A 14,550-nucleotide genomic window follows, 5' to 3' on the forward strand; every position below is an offset into this window, starting at 1 on the left:
TCTCTCCCTTGTTTTACATGTAATTAATATTTTGAGGCTTTCAGCGCAAACAGTTGGAGGTAACTCCAGGATTAACAAACTGAACAGTCAAGTACTTTAAAAGACCCGTGTTCAGCGTCCCCTAAGCAGAGCGATAGGTACATTTGTAGCAGGAGCTCTGCTCGGAGTGCTGCTACTTCTGCCTGCTAAAGCCGAGATCTGCCTCTCCTGAGGTGGGTGGGGCTGCTGTAGCTGTGGGCCAGTCCGAGCTGTCGAATAGGCAGACCCCCGGAGTCTCCCGAAGAGCAAGAAATACACATCCCAAGGGGATAGGTATTATACACAACACCGATCTAGGATTGGGTCGTAGAAGTTTGATTGACGTGCTTCTAAACCAATGGAAAAAGCCACACTATTCAGAGTTGCTGCGGGTCAAAGTGCTGAGTGCCTAGCGATTTGTCTGTGTGAGCGTTACTTCCGGGGATAAGTCTTCGCATGACGGCATGCTGTGAATAACTGTGGTATTGCTGCATTTATATATATTTTAAAGTAGCGAGCAAAGCGTAATGCAATTCAGCACTGCGCCTCAGTTTACTTGTCAATCCATTCATCTGATTTAGGTGGGAGAATCCAAGTTTTTTAAGCCTAAAATTGCTTTTTTGGGCGGTCGGTGAACTAAAATTGCTCCCACTTAACTGGAGGTCAACAGGAAAATAAATGTCTCCCTCTCCTCTCCACCCCCCAATCTCCGTCTTCTATTTACAAATGTCGGCGTATATGTTTGTGTTGTTTCTGGGTATGTTTAGTTAACTTGTATTTTAGTCTCGTCTCTCATAGTGCCTGTATTATGAGTGTGGGCTCACATAGTACGCTATATGAAGATTCACGTTTTGGAATGTTCCATTTTGATCAAGACAAACCACATTCCCTGTGTCATTGTTTTGTCTGGATTTATTTTGGCAAGACCACTGGACTAAAGGGTCATTTTCTCCAGAAAAGAATCTCAGCTGCTCTTTACTGCAGCCCGGCAAACAAGTGACGCTGATTGTAGTGAAAAACTGACAAAGGTCATGCATGATAAAACTTTCTTTTCAACAAGTTACTACAGCTAATGTCAGAGCGTGACTTACTTTTGAGCATGATCTGAACAATTTAACATGTATTTCAAAAGATAGAGGTTACTTTTTCTTTTTTGCCCTACTGGGCTGTGTGACGTGTATAAGTGTCAGTACTTCACATGAATGCTGGAGAATTCGCACCTCATTATCACCCTGTATCCACAGGTGTACAGTGTTGTGCCAGGCAGCAATGAGGTGGGGCGTAGTCCGTTTAGTGCCCGGTGGTTGTCTCAGGGTTTGGATGCAGAAGCCAGACCTGGCTTGGAATCCCACAAAAGCGTCCTGGTGCAAGAACAGCTGCAGGCCGCTGCTGACATCCGGCGTCCCTTCCAAAGCGTCTGCGCCATCCTCAGGACACAGAGGTTTGTGCCACACTCTACCTGCCAGGTGTGTGTGTGTGGGTGTGTGTGTGTGTGAGGTGGGGAGGGGTGTGTGTGCTAACACTGTACATACGTAGGACAGCGACGACCACATTCTTACAGGGATTATTTTTTTTATTAAACTTACTTTTAATTTCTATTCGCTATCACCTTTAAATGTTGGCACATGGATGCACAGTACCAATCTGAAGCAAATGTGATTATGCACAGCTTGCGTCTGCCATTTCAACAGCATTGGGAGACTGGATATGAGCCTAGCAGTATATGCACGCTTTCAAGACCCTACGTTCTCAGTTGGAACGTCAGGTTAGTGCGAGGATGCTCCACTGCAGAGAACTATGTACAAGCTGGAAGCTTGCAGTGATGTCCGATTCTGAGTCAGCAGATGACTATCCTGATGTCACCAAGATGAAAGTTATTGCGTTTTTATTTACAAATTTATATAACGCGGTTCAGTCGTCCTGGGTGTTGTAGTACCGTACAAAGAGTTTGTATATTACACGTTTTAGAGTTCAGATACGGAAAACCTTGAATGGCATAGGAACATAAGCTGTGATAGAGCCATGACGCGTAACAACCACTCCGTCGTAAACAGTGAGCACAAGATAATTGTAAGAGTGTAACAACCACACCACCTTGCACGGGGGGATAGAGTTAGCAATGGAACCGTGAACAAATCTTCAATTAATAGACACATTGTTTTTTGTGCAGGCTGGAGAGTGAGAAGACAATGAAATGACAGACATATAAGTTGTTGTTTCATAGTTTTTGTAGTTTCCAGGCCTTGTCCCCTCTTACTTTTAGATCTGCAAGCACATTTTGAGAGTAGAGTAAACATTAAAGTTATTGTTAGAGCCACTTTAAAGAGGATGGTGAGCATTATGTAAATGGCCAATATATTACATTTACTGAGAGTTTGAGTTCTCACACAAAACACAGAACTTGGCTCAATGTTCATCCATGCCGAGGGTGAGACATACACCCGCCAGCAAGATATTTCATACCATAAATATAAGCATATTATGTATTGCAATTGATTGTTGCTGCCATGGATGAGGGTAAAAGTTAAAATGAAATGCATTTGGTATGCCTACCAGCATGCAATTCATCTGTTTGATTTTGGTGCATGCTCCTCCTCACTAGAGGAACCTCCAAAGGTGACAGAGACATCCGTCTACATGTGAGTAATGTTTATTTGACCACAGAAACTAAAGTTTCAAGTCATGCACTTCCATAGAGAGAGTACCAAAAATAGTAAACATTCGTAGATAAAGGAATGTCCAGCACTGACTGCGCTTAAACCTGTTTGCAAATACTATGACAAATTTGAATGTGCTTGGGGAGGACTACTTTAAGCGTGAGGCTCATTGTATGACACAAATGTTGACATTTTTGCCCACTTTGATATTCAGTGATTCAAATATTTATAGTATTTGTCACAGGACCGTACATTCGAGTACTTTCAAGGGTTTAAATGTACTTTTTGTAAATCAGTTATAAAATTGACTATGCTGATATGGCCTCGACTAAGGGTGCCTCGGTAATTAATTACCCTGCATGAACACCTCTTTGAAAGGATGGTTGGGATTACTGCATCCATTAATTAAAATCCACACCCTCTCATAAAGTTCAGCTAGTCAAACTGAAATTTACTGGGGAAAAAAGGAATGTTAAATCCTGTGAAATGGGTTTTAGTGTGGAAATCACTTCATTTTTAGTGCTACTCTCTTAACATTTGAAATGTTTTCTCCTGTTTTATTCTGAACCTCTGGGTATTGGCGTTTTAATGGGTGTACTCCAGGGCACTCATAATTGAGACCCTTGTCTCATTAACCATTTAAATGCAAAGGTCCAGAGTTCTGAGCTCTCATTTAACCCCCTATATTTATCTTCATCCATTATTTTATCAATTTCAGTCATAGGCTATATAGGACCGATGTATGCCAATTGATCATGTACCCCGAGAAGAAGCCATACCAATGCAGGAGTTTGAAGAGTGCAGGGACTGTAGTGGCTGGTTGGGCCACGTACAGGAGGATATCATCCGCGTAGAGCGACATTTTCTCCCCCTGTAAGTCTGCCTGTGATATATGAAATCCCCGTATCTCGTCTGTCTACCTAACCTCACAAGCCACAATTTCAATAATGGGGGCAAAGAGCAGTGGGGATAGGTGCATCCCTGCCAGGTCCCCCTTCTAATGGGTTAGTATCCCGTTCACCCTAACCCGGGCTCTGGGGTCCGCGTATAGAAGCCCCACCCATTTCTAAAATTGGGTCAGACACCGTATTAAAGGGCCAGTGGACCGCTTCAAACGCTTTTTCAGCGACGAGGGAAAGAAACATGTGCGTATCCTCCCGTCCCTGCACCTCCATAAGCCAGTTATGTGTCCGTCTTAGATTTTGCCTAGTTGCCCTGTCTGGCAGGAATCCCGTCTGGTCCTGGTGTACCAGGCCTGAAATCACCTGGCGCAGGCGGAGGGCCAAGACCGTGGCCAGAAGCTTAGCCTCCACATTCAGGAGGGAGATTAGTCTATAAGACGCGCAGTCCTCAGGGGGCCTGCCCGTTTTATAAATAGGCACTATTGTGGCCATCCGTAGGTCAGATAGGAGGATACCTTCTTGGGCTGCGCCCTTAAAGAGCGCCAGGAGATGGGGCGTCAACAGATCAGCACCTTTTTTAAAGAATTCCCCGGTAGTCCATTTGGACCCGGGGACTTCCCTGGCTGGAGTCTGGTTATCGCTTCTCTAATTTCCGTGGCCAATATGTCAGCCTCGAGGGTCTCCTTGTCATCGTCCGTTAAGGTCGGGGTGTGAATATTAGACAAGTAGGTAGCAATTTCGATCGAGCCGCCCAGTTCCCTGGCTTTGTAGAATTCCTGGTAGTAGGAAGCGAACCAGAAAACAGGTGCCACCCCGCACCCTCCCACCCCACCCCACCTCCCCAATGACTCCTCCCCGGCAGTGTGTCGGGGAGTGGACCCTTAGGGCAGGCAGAGGTCTCTCGCCCTCCCTCGCCCAACTTACGCCGCAAATTCAAACTCCTGTGGGTGTCCCAGAACCATCAAAGCAGAGTCTAACAGAGACTCCGGTACAAAAAGAGAAAGAAAGAATAGTAGGAAAAAAGGTTTGAGACAAACAGAGAGAAATTAGAAAGAAGAGGGAGTGCGTGTCCAGCTTGTCCGCTCCAGCCTAATAGTCCTACCATGGTCGATCCTGCAGGCCCCTGTTTAGGAGTTAGAGTCTGGGGGGTCATCCTGGGATGCCCCGGCCCCAGGCAGAGTTGCTTGTTTCATTGCCAGTATTTCCACCGCCAGGGGGTGCATCGAGGGGTCCAGCACCTCCTCTCCTCCAGAGGAAGAGTGGCCGCTTTCAGTGTCAACGTCCTTTTCTACTCTGTTGTCTGTCCGAGGCCGTCCGGGGGAGTGAAGTGCACACGCACTCGCTGATAGCCTGGAGTCGAGTGAACCATCTGTGCGCCGTCTTCTTCTGCTGGAACCCTTCGGGCCATACGGGGTGGCTTCCAGGGTGTGACCCTTTCATAGCTGTCTGGGTCGGAATGAGCATTGCGAGCCCATGGGCCGGCCGCCAGTTCCTCCCGTAGGTGCCTCTCTGCTTGCCTGTGTTTCTGGACGCCCCATGGGGCGCTCCTTAAGCCGTCGCCAAGCCTCCTCTAGCGTCTGGAGGAAGTGAGATTTACCCAGGAATAGGACCTTCAGTTTTGCAGGGAAGAGCAACATGTATTGTATTTTGCGTTCTCTTTGTTTAGCTTTAACAGAGTCAAACGTGCGTCCCTGCTTCTGCACTTTCCTACTGTAGTCCGGAAAGATCATGATACAGGTATTTTCATGTCGTATTTCCCCTAGCTTCCAGGGCTCCCGGAGGATCATATCCCGATCCAAGAAGTTCAGAAAGCGCGCTATCACAGGCCTGGGCCGCGCTCCTACAGGCGGTCCAGCCAGTAGCGCCCGGTGAGCTCTTTCTATGACGAAACAAGAGGAGAACTTGTCCGTCGGAAAGGTGTTCCGTAGCCAGGTGCGTAAAAACTCCAGCATGTTTGTCCCTTCAATTCCTTCACTAAAGCCCACAAAGCGGAGTTTGTTACGTCCGGCCCTGTTTTCTGCATCGTCCACCCTCCACAACAGGTCCCTATGATAGGATTAAAGTTCCTGCATACCTTTTGAGAGGTCATGCACCGATTCTTCCACCTCACCCAGTCACGTCTCCACCTCGGTGACCCTCCCCGCCAGGTTCCTGAGGTCTTGTCGTAGGAGCACCACCTCAGTCCTCACCGCGCCAATCTAGCCTTCTGGCGCCGTCCAGGATGCCTGGATCGCCTGGAGGAGGGCTTGCAAGTCCGATCGGGCGCCCGCGCGCTCCTCCTGCGGGGTGGGGGGGCGATGACCTTCGCGTACTGATCCATTTTGCCTTGTCTAGGTGGTTTTGGTTCCCTATCCTTGCCCATGTTGTGGTCTCTCAGGTCAGTTTATGGTTAGCCTCCACTTCCCTGCGCCCCGTGGTCAGAATTATCCTCAGCTGGTGACGTAGGCAGGGCCTGTCTAATGTGTTCGTGAATGGAGCGCAGTATCGCAGGGGGAAGGGCGCAACCCAGACCAAGCAGGGTCCCAAATACTTGGAGGGGGGGGGGGAAGAAAGAAACTGCCAGCACAGCACGCTAGACAGCCATCAGGCCCCACCTCAAGAGTCTGGAGACACAATCCTCGGGCAGCCGTCCCCTCCTCTCGCAAGCAGGGTGTCTCCCACTCAACGTGCGCAGCCACCCGTGAGCGCCATCCCCAAAAACGTCCCGACTGCTGCTGCCACTCACCGTCCCGCTACTCTACATCATGTCACAGGTCCAGTGCGGGGGTGGGGGGGCAACCTCCCACGTCTCCGGACAAGCCTCTCTCTCTCTATGCGGCCCGTACTCCCGGGGTGTCCACTCCCATGCAGCCGGTCACTTTTTCCTGGCCTCAGACTGCTCCGCTCTGCTTCGCTGGGGCGCTCACCCACTTTCAGCGTAGGGTACTCCCGCACTGCTCATCAGCCCCCCCGGGTGTTGCAGCCTCCAGGTCCTCCTCCGCTGCTCAGTTCTTGGCCATTGCCACAGTCCTCAGTCTCGATGACGTCCTTCCTGTCCCGGTCGACTCTCCAGGGTGAACCGTCCCTCCTAGGTGCTTCAATGGTCACCCCGATGGGCACAGCATGTCAGGGCCACCCTCAATCTCCACAGTCCCGCAGCCCCAGGTCATGGCCACGCAGTAGGGCCTCCATCCTTCAGATTCCAGATGGCACCATCGTAGGATCTCTCTGCTTGTCCGGGTAAATCCAGTCGTCTGCCGTCAGGGCACCACCGGAGACGCCTGCCCCCGGTTAGGGCATAACTTCAAGTAGTTTAACGTTGGTCTCCATGTCTGCAGGGCACCGGAATCCATGGCGGATAAAGCTTTCGGCCGGAGCTCGGCGAAAGCACGTCCTAGTCGGCCATGCTGCTGGCCATGCCCCAGCACCCATGACATTGTTGATAATCTTAAAAACTTATCTGTCAAATTCTTTCTGCAGCTTCTCTCTGAGTATTTGTCCCTATCATTATAAAAGGCATATATTCCTGTCGGTATAAATCGATTAGTTCTAGCATGGCATGGGCCTAGATGGAAATCTGAAAAATTAACCAACCTTGTCACAGCTTCCCCACACTACATATGTCTGTTATAACGGGGATCAGGGCGATTAGCTTTTATACCAGGGTTGTGGGAAAGCAAACAATACATGCATTAGGCTGAACCATCAAGAATTAATTGTGAGGAATTAGAATTCCATTCTGGATCGCAGTATTTATTTCAGAGTCAGAATTTTTTTTGTGACCAATCAGTGACTAGTATTGAATCAACCTTTGGTGTAGAGTTTTTTTTATGGTCTTACATAGTTCCAATTCCGAGGCAGGTAGTCTGCGGGATAGTTTGATTAAAAAATCACCTCTGTGGGCATAATGCATACGCTGTATAGGGCTTCTTTACCTTGAACTTGTCAATATTTAGTTCCTGTAATACTTTTTTCATCAATATTTTCTTTCCAGCACTCCTATCCTGTATTGCCACATTTTGACTGAGCACCTCTAAATAAATCATATTGTTATCTGTAATTAGCTCTTTAGGAGTTGTGAAAAATAGAAAGCTGGGCGATGGAACCTGTCCTCCCTCGGGAAAAAGGGACATTTCTTTAAGAAATTTGGATGACTATTAAGAGGTGGAGCTTCACTGGTCCCACTGTGTGTAATTCTATATTTCTCTGGGATAACTAGTGTGATGTATGTAGTAGTGTGCATAATCAGGAAAACAATACATTTCTTTGTAATTCAATGCATTCAAATGAGGATCATAATTACTTCGTGTAGTATATGCTTGTAAATCAGGCATTATACATTTTACAGTCTCAGTGTCCCGGTCATCTGAAATAGAACCTGGAATAATCACATCGTTCATTGAAACTTTCAACACATGGCAATTGCAATGTCTCACTGGTTCCCATAACCTGATAGTGAACCCTTTCCCATACTATGTACTCAGGCACAGGCTAAGCTATAATATTTGCAGCGTAGAATTCTCTTTAAGCACTGTGGGAAGAAAGATGCGGTTGAACCTCTCGATCCACAAATTGTGGAACAGTTCTTTCATGATCGTAATGTCCTTTCAGTAGCAACAGAATGACTGTCAGCGTTGTCAGACACATGATGAAAAGAAACACTCCTATAGAGATCAAAATATAAGATCACAGCGTTATCAAGTGCCTCTCACAAAACCAATAATGTGCAAGAAGAAATCAATAGTGTATGTTGACTGGGGAGTGTGAAGAGTCCTTTATGTAAAATGTATAAATCATTGTTTCTTGAAAAGGCATCATCTCAGTCAATGTTGACTCATACGGGGTTCATAATAAACAACAGCATTGTTTCAAAATTCAAAACTTTAGTAATTGCAGCGTCAAATTCTTCTATGGTATCTGTTGCTCAGTGTAAAGCTGGAGATACAGTATGGCCAAAAATCCCCAGCTGGGTGTTCAAGCTAATGATATTGCTGTCTTCTAGGGGTATTTCAGTCAGAGCAGGGAGAAGCTTAGGGGTTCTACTCTGAATTCTTCTTGATGTCCAGGAGGTCTGCTGTACAGAGTTGGCCACATAGTGCGTCTTATCATGGGCCGTAGACACCTGTCTGGTTTTCCTTGAACAAGACAAAAGGGGCAATGTTCGTTTGTTCACTTTGCACCCCAAGAACTGGATCGGATGGTCTGTAGCAGGTGTCTCCATCCAGTCAATCGTGAGCTACTAGTAGCTGCCAGATACCTTAGCTCACAAACCTGAGTTCATTTTTAAATAAGTACAGGGTCACATTTTCCTTTTAAAGTTATGGGGAGGCTGTGTTTATTTTACATAATTATCATCAGGGCCTGATAATGAACAGTCCTCAGTCAGACTTATGACCCAGGATGAGGCTGGGACACAGAGGTGAAGAATTGAAGCACTGAGGTATTTAACTCTTCAATAAAAGTCCTTGATAACTCAATATTGGAGTGTGCGAACAAAGTAATGTTTATGAATGCTTTTAAAGAGGAGAAAATTAAAATGAAAAGTAACCTCAATGATTGTTAGCTCTTCATTTTAATGTTCTCCCATTTCAAAGTGATACATTTACAAACAGAAGGTCTCTTGCTTCCAATGGCCAGTAGACACCATGCTATATGTAGAGCACTGAAAAAACAATGAGTTTGGAAAAGGGGGTGGTGATGGACAGAGTTTCTGAATGATGCAGAATACTCTTACCCAGTCAAGAGATCAGGGCTTGATCCATCACCGTTTTTTAGCTCACTGCACCATCCCAGCCCAGAACCTGGCTACATGCAAATTAGTCTGTTCCTGTCCCAGCAATGAAAAAACAGTCATGTTTTAAATGGGAGGAATTTAAAGTGCGGACAAATGTACCATATTTTGAACACTTTTGCAGAAAATATTTCTGGACTTTAAATTTCTCCCACTTAGAAAAAATGGTTCCATATTAATCTTATACATGTATTGTTGCCACATATGGTGAAAGGTATGTCCTCCGCCACAAGTACATATGACACGCTCTCAGCCACTCATATACATATATCCCACTGAAACACACACACCTATATACATCCCCAAAGACCACACTCTGACTGGCACAAATGGTAGCCCTGTCATGGTGCCCCTATTTAACGTATTTTATTTTCAACTTTAGTATCTGGCTCTATGAACATTAACCTTAAAGTCAATAAAGCTGGTTAGGGGCCTGCCTGGTAACAATGCGTGAGTTGTTAAGCCTTCAGTAGCTCACAATGATTTTCACTGATTAGAAGCAGCTGTCACTACAGCAAAGGTTGGAGACTCCTGGTCTGTAGTATGGCCCAAAAGCTTTTCTTGAAGTAGATCTCCTACTTGAATGACCCACCTGTCAGCAGTTGTTGACACCTTCTTTTCGCCGGTAATATCTTTAGAATGCTTCAAACTAGGTAGCTTGTTTCTGACCCCTTGGTCATTCTGTAAGACTTTAAGCGTTGGTCCAGGCCAAATTCTTTGTCTTACACTGCCTTCCCATGGTTCCCTAGGCCAAGTACATACATAGACTTTCCGAAGAGAACTTTGTATGGAAAGTGCCCTATTCATGCTCATCTAGGCAAGTTATTTATTGCTCTCTGCCTGAACTAAGTTCCCTAGTGGTCTGGGCTTGTTTAATGTGTCATCAGCCCGCCTGATTAAACTGTTACTCTCCACTCAAAATGGATTGCTGAATTATAGACATACTCCCAGAGCAGACATAGCATCACTGTTAACCGTGTCTGAATGAAAGGTATGTACTACTCCGATGTCTGTGAAGTCCTTTAGAGCTGCTCAGACGCAGGTATTTCTGAGGTCACACCCATAGGAATTGAGAAAATTATTCGGATGCCACCAATATGTACTTATATTGGTTAACATTATATATTGGCCGGACATGACCCAAATAAAAAATCCTAAACCGTATATTGGACACTGTGAGGGGAGTCTGCTCGGGTCTTCTAACAGTAGGAGCTTTAATCTGTTGACAAACATCACTTTGTCAAACATAATCTCTGACCTGTGTATGTAAAGATAGTCAACAGTAGAGTTGCTGTAGCATTTATCCCAGTATAAGCAGTCACCAACCCCTCGTGAGCTGCTTTGTTTAAGTCCCTACCTAATTTGGACAGTTTAATAGGAATTATCCTGTCTTTCACTCTGTGCATGTTAACCACAGGAGTGTTATCTGAATTGGGGGTGTAGGAGTATTTGAAAGGAAAGCCGACTGGTGCCGTTTCACTCTCAATTGTAGCCTGTATCGCTGTTAGCATATCTGTGTCTGTTTTCGTTAGAGATGTGGTTAAGACTGCTAATGTAGCATTCTGTACTGTAGCCTTTGCAGCTAAGTTGGACGCACAATTCCCTTTTGGGTGAATCCCGTCACGGTTGTGGCCCAAAGTGTACATCACATGGACCAGTGGCAGCTTGTTTTGTAGGACAGCTACCTTCCCCAGAACTGTTCATTCTGAATCGGTATTCCTTTTGAATATTCAAATCCGTTCAGGTACCAATGTTTTAAATCTGCCTGTAACTTCGCACGCAGAAGGATGAAGCGGATGCTATTACTGTGGGAACTGCTGGGTCAGCCTACTGTAATGCTTGTACCAAGGCATGGATTTTTGCATGCAGAGCCTAGAAGTTTGGAGTGGGTGTGCTTTGGGTGGAACTTGCCGTCTTTAACAAGACCCTGAACTGATGTGCAGGCTTTTGTGTAGTACCTACTGTAGGATTTGTAGAGCCATCTGTATAGAACACCTCTGGTATCACGCAAAGGGTAACGCTTTTAGAGTCTGAGTCACTTACTGTTCACATTAGAGAAAAAGCTCGTGTTTGAAGAATCGGACCATACTGAAAATTACCACCACTGCACTTAATGAAGTGGCCCACTATACCTGTCTTGGGTGTAGGGTGCGAGCTTTAGAAATGCCACCTGTAGCGCTTGCAGGGGGGAAACCACAATTAATCGTTTTCCCTCCCCAACAGGCTTGCTTTCAAAACAGCTGCCTATATAGCTCCAGGATTTTTTCTGTGGAAGAAAAACATGCTACAGCTGGAGAATGTAAGTGTGATTTCTAAACTATAGGAATCATCTGTCCTTCATTGTAAATTACATATTTGTAACCTGAATAGCTTGGTACAACTCTTTATACTTGTTTCGACTTGTTATCCCCAGTCTGTAAATATATTGCCACTAGCATGTCTGCTTGTAGCGCACGCAAGATATCAGTATGTCTGCTTGTTCAGTGTTTTGCAGAAATATGGGAGAAATTAACTCGTACAAGGGCTTCACTCACAGTGTGGCAAGTAGGTCTGTCCAAAGTTTGGAAACCCCAACAGTTATTGTAATTTCTTCAGTGTGCCTGGGGGGGCTGCAATGTAGCACATTTCTGAAGAAAAAAATTCAGGTGCCAGTCCCTTGTCCTCATTTGGTAACTCATATGCACGAACGGGTACCCTCAGGCAGGCAATTTTAGATTACCTACATTTAATTTCATAACAGTTTGATTTTAGTATTGTCACTAGCTGGTCCACCATAGTTAGGTGTGCATCTAAATTGTCATCTGAGAGATAGATGTATGACAGCATCTCGGGATCTGTTTATAAGACCTTTGTTATTTGTGCTAAGGATAGGCCAGGGCTGCTCTTATACCCCATGGGCAATTGTTTGAACAAGTTCTGCACTCCATCGAAATTGAAGGCATTTACATGTTTACTGTTAGGCGCTATGTTCTGACTGAAGAACCCAAGGACATGTCTAGGGTTGTTTTATATTTATTCTGTACCAGGTTTATCATTAAACCCATGCTGTGTGCTTTTTGAAGTGCATATGTTCGAGTGTGTGTTTGGATTTCTATAATCTAAAACTATTCTATAAGATCCACCTGGTTTTGAGATGGGGGAAAAAGATGAGTGTTCATTGTTGAAAGACAAGATGCTATAGTGCCCTGATACAGTCATTGAATTAGTATTGCTTTTATATCTTGCTTTGCTTCTGGCTTCTAGGGCTATTGAGGCTGCGCTCGAGGCTCACTGCCTAAAGGAACGACTTGTGGGATGGAGCGTTTATCCCACCCTGCTTGCTTTCTGAATAAAGTTGGAGCTTGTTTGACTGCCCTTTCTCTACATTTTCCCGGTTGCCTCAGGTACTATGGAGGAATCACCTCTCCTTTAGGTGTGTCCCTAACGAAGACTTAGGGTCATTCATCATCTGTTAGTATGATGTTGTAATTTTCGGATTAATGTGGCCAGAAGACTGCTTTAATTGTTGGTGGTATATGCCCTTCAATTTGTATATCTGTGTTGTAAACCCTATCATTAGGATGTACATGTTTAACTGCAGTCTCAATCTTCATGAAATCATCAGTTAGACTCTCCATCAGGAACCTCTTGAGAGTCTGATGCGCTATTGCTACTTCTGCTGCGCTGTCTAGTAGCACTCTTACCAAAGTCCTGTTCCGCAGAAGCATTTGAAGCTGGTATGGCATGTCATTTTAAATTGAGTTTTAGAGTCTGATTCTTTCTCCTCCCTCCTCACACTGACTGACCTCAGTCTCTCATCCTGTTTTCTTGCTGTCTTCTTTTCTTCAGTACTCGGTCTGACCCCGCTCTCTGCTCTTTTACCACCAGAGTCCCGAATAGGTGATTGAACAATACTGATACCATTGTGGCTTTTATCATGTTCCCTCAAATTATAAACAACCCAGCTGGTTTCCTAAATTACTTGAGATCCAATCCATCTCTTCTCTTTCCCCACTCTTTCTTTTTACCTTCAGTTACAGGTTTTAACTTAAGGGAAACCTTGATGTCGCTTTTAGGTGTCAAATGTGGTTTAATGGAATGTGTACCAAATGTATCCCAACAGAGGGATAAACTTCTGACATTGTTACATTTAATTCCTTGTCACAATTTTCAACTGGCACTGCTTCAAGCCTCTGGCACTTAGCCAGAGCTGACACCTCTTCCCTTATTGTTGTTTGGTATGATGGAGGAAACTGTAGAGAAGTTTCCCATTAGCTTCATGCATAAGTCCAGAGCTGGTGCAGCTCTGTGCTCATTTTGTATTTTTGTAATACTTGGGAGAGAACTGTTAGCGAGGATGTGCCATGCTTAATAATGTCAATTCATGCAAATATACTTCCCCAGGTGTTGTACTCCTCTTTCTTCGGGTGGCACTATTCAAAGTGAAACATCATAGTTTTCTATGCTTAACTGGTTGGTCTTGTGAGCCATCCAGAAAGCAATTTCATCATGCTTCGTTGGCATTTTTTGCATGATGTTGTTTGTTGTCCGTGGACTGACTACTTGTATGGCAACCTCCTCTGTACTACTAGTCTTACTAAAGCTGCTCTAGTGTTCATGGCTTGTAGCACATATTAAATGAGTTTTCTGTATATGTAAATTCTGTAATTTAAGATTCCTACAGTTTTTTGTCTGTCCCTGATAACTGCTTTAGAAAGGCTGTCAGCCTGGTGCTTTGCTCTCAACCTTTATTGACTCCTTGTATTGATACTCCTGATTTCTACCTGCGGTGAGAGCCAAAGGCTGTATCTGAGTAGCAGCCAGAAAATTATAGTTAATAGAGCACCAACCCAAACCTGTCCTGTGGGTTTAGACAGTGGACCCTCATCCACTGTCTGGAAGTTAGTATAAAAGTAGGACCCAAACCACCCCACTTTGTTCCAGTTCCAAATTTTTCTTGACCAAAGAAATGAGGGCTCCACTGTGTAATATAAGGATTGCTGGGGCGTGGCCTGAGGCGTCAAGATGGCGGTCGCACTTTGAGAGTGCTCCGGATCCCCTCCGTCATCCGCCTTCCATCCGCCCGTTATTAGCTGCAATCGGCGGGGGCTCCCCGTCCTTCTGGCTGCCTTTCGATCCTGTTCTTGCACGAATCTGAGCGGTGCCATCCCGATTTGTCATTCCACTTCCCCGGGGCCACGCTCTGCAAAATGGCGGCCCCCTT

General features: G+C 45.4%; 1 protein-coding gene across 5 annotated transcripts in view; it reads left to right on the forward strand.

The window, feature by feature from the left end:
- The first annotated feature begins 206 nt into the window (after positions 1 to 206).
- LOC147722472 (uncharacterized) overlaps positions 207 to 14,550 on the forward strand; it is a 389,233-nt gene continuing 374,889 nt past the window's right edge. The window contains exons 1-2 of one of the 5 annotated variants that reach the window (XM_086964997.1): positions 245 to 500; positions 1,263 to 1,459. In XM_086964997.1, coding sequence (XP_086821123.1) covers positions 1,288 to 1,459 — 172 coding nt within the window. In that variant the 5' untranslated portion in view covers positions 245 to 500; positions 1,263 to 1,287. Of the gene's footprint in view, positions 501 to 1,262; positions 1,485 to 14,550 lie in introns of those variants that run through there. The other 4 variants (XM_086965001.1, XM_086964998.1, XM_086964999.1 and 1 more) reach the window with 4 other exon arrangements.

This window comes from Lissotriton vulgaris, chromosome 4_1 (genome assembly GCF_964263255.1).
Source record: "Lissotriton vulgaris chromosome 4_1, aLisVul1.2, whole genome shotgun sequence".
Lineage (NCBI taxonomy): Eukaryota > Metazoa > Chordata > Amphibia > Caudata > Salamandridae > Lissotriton > Lissotriton vulgaris.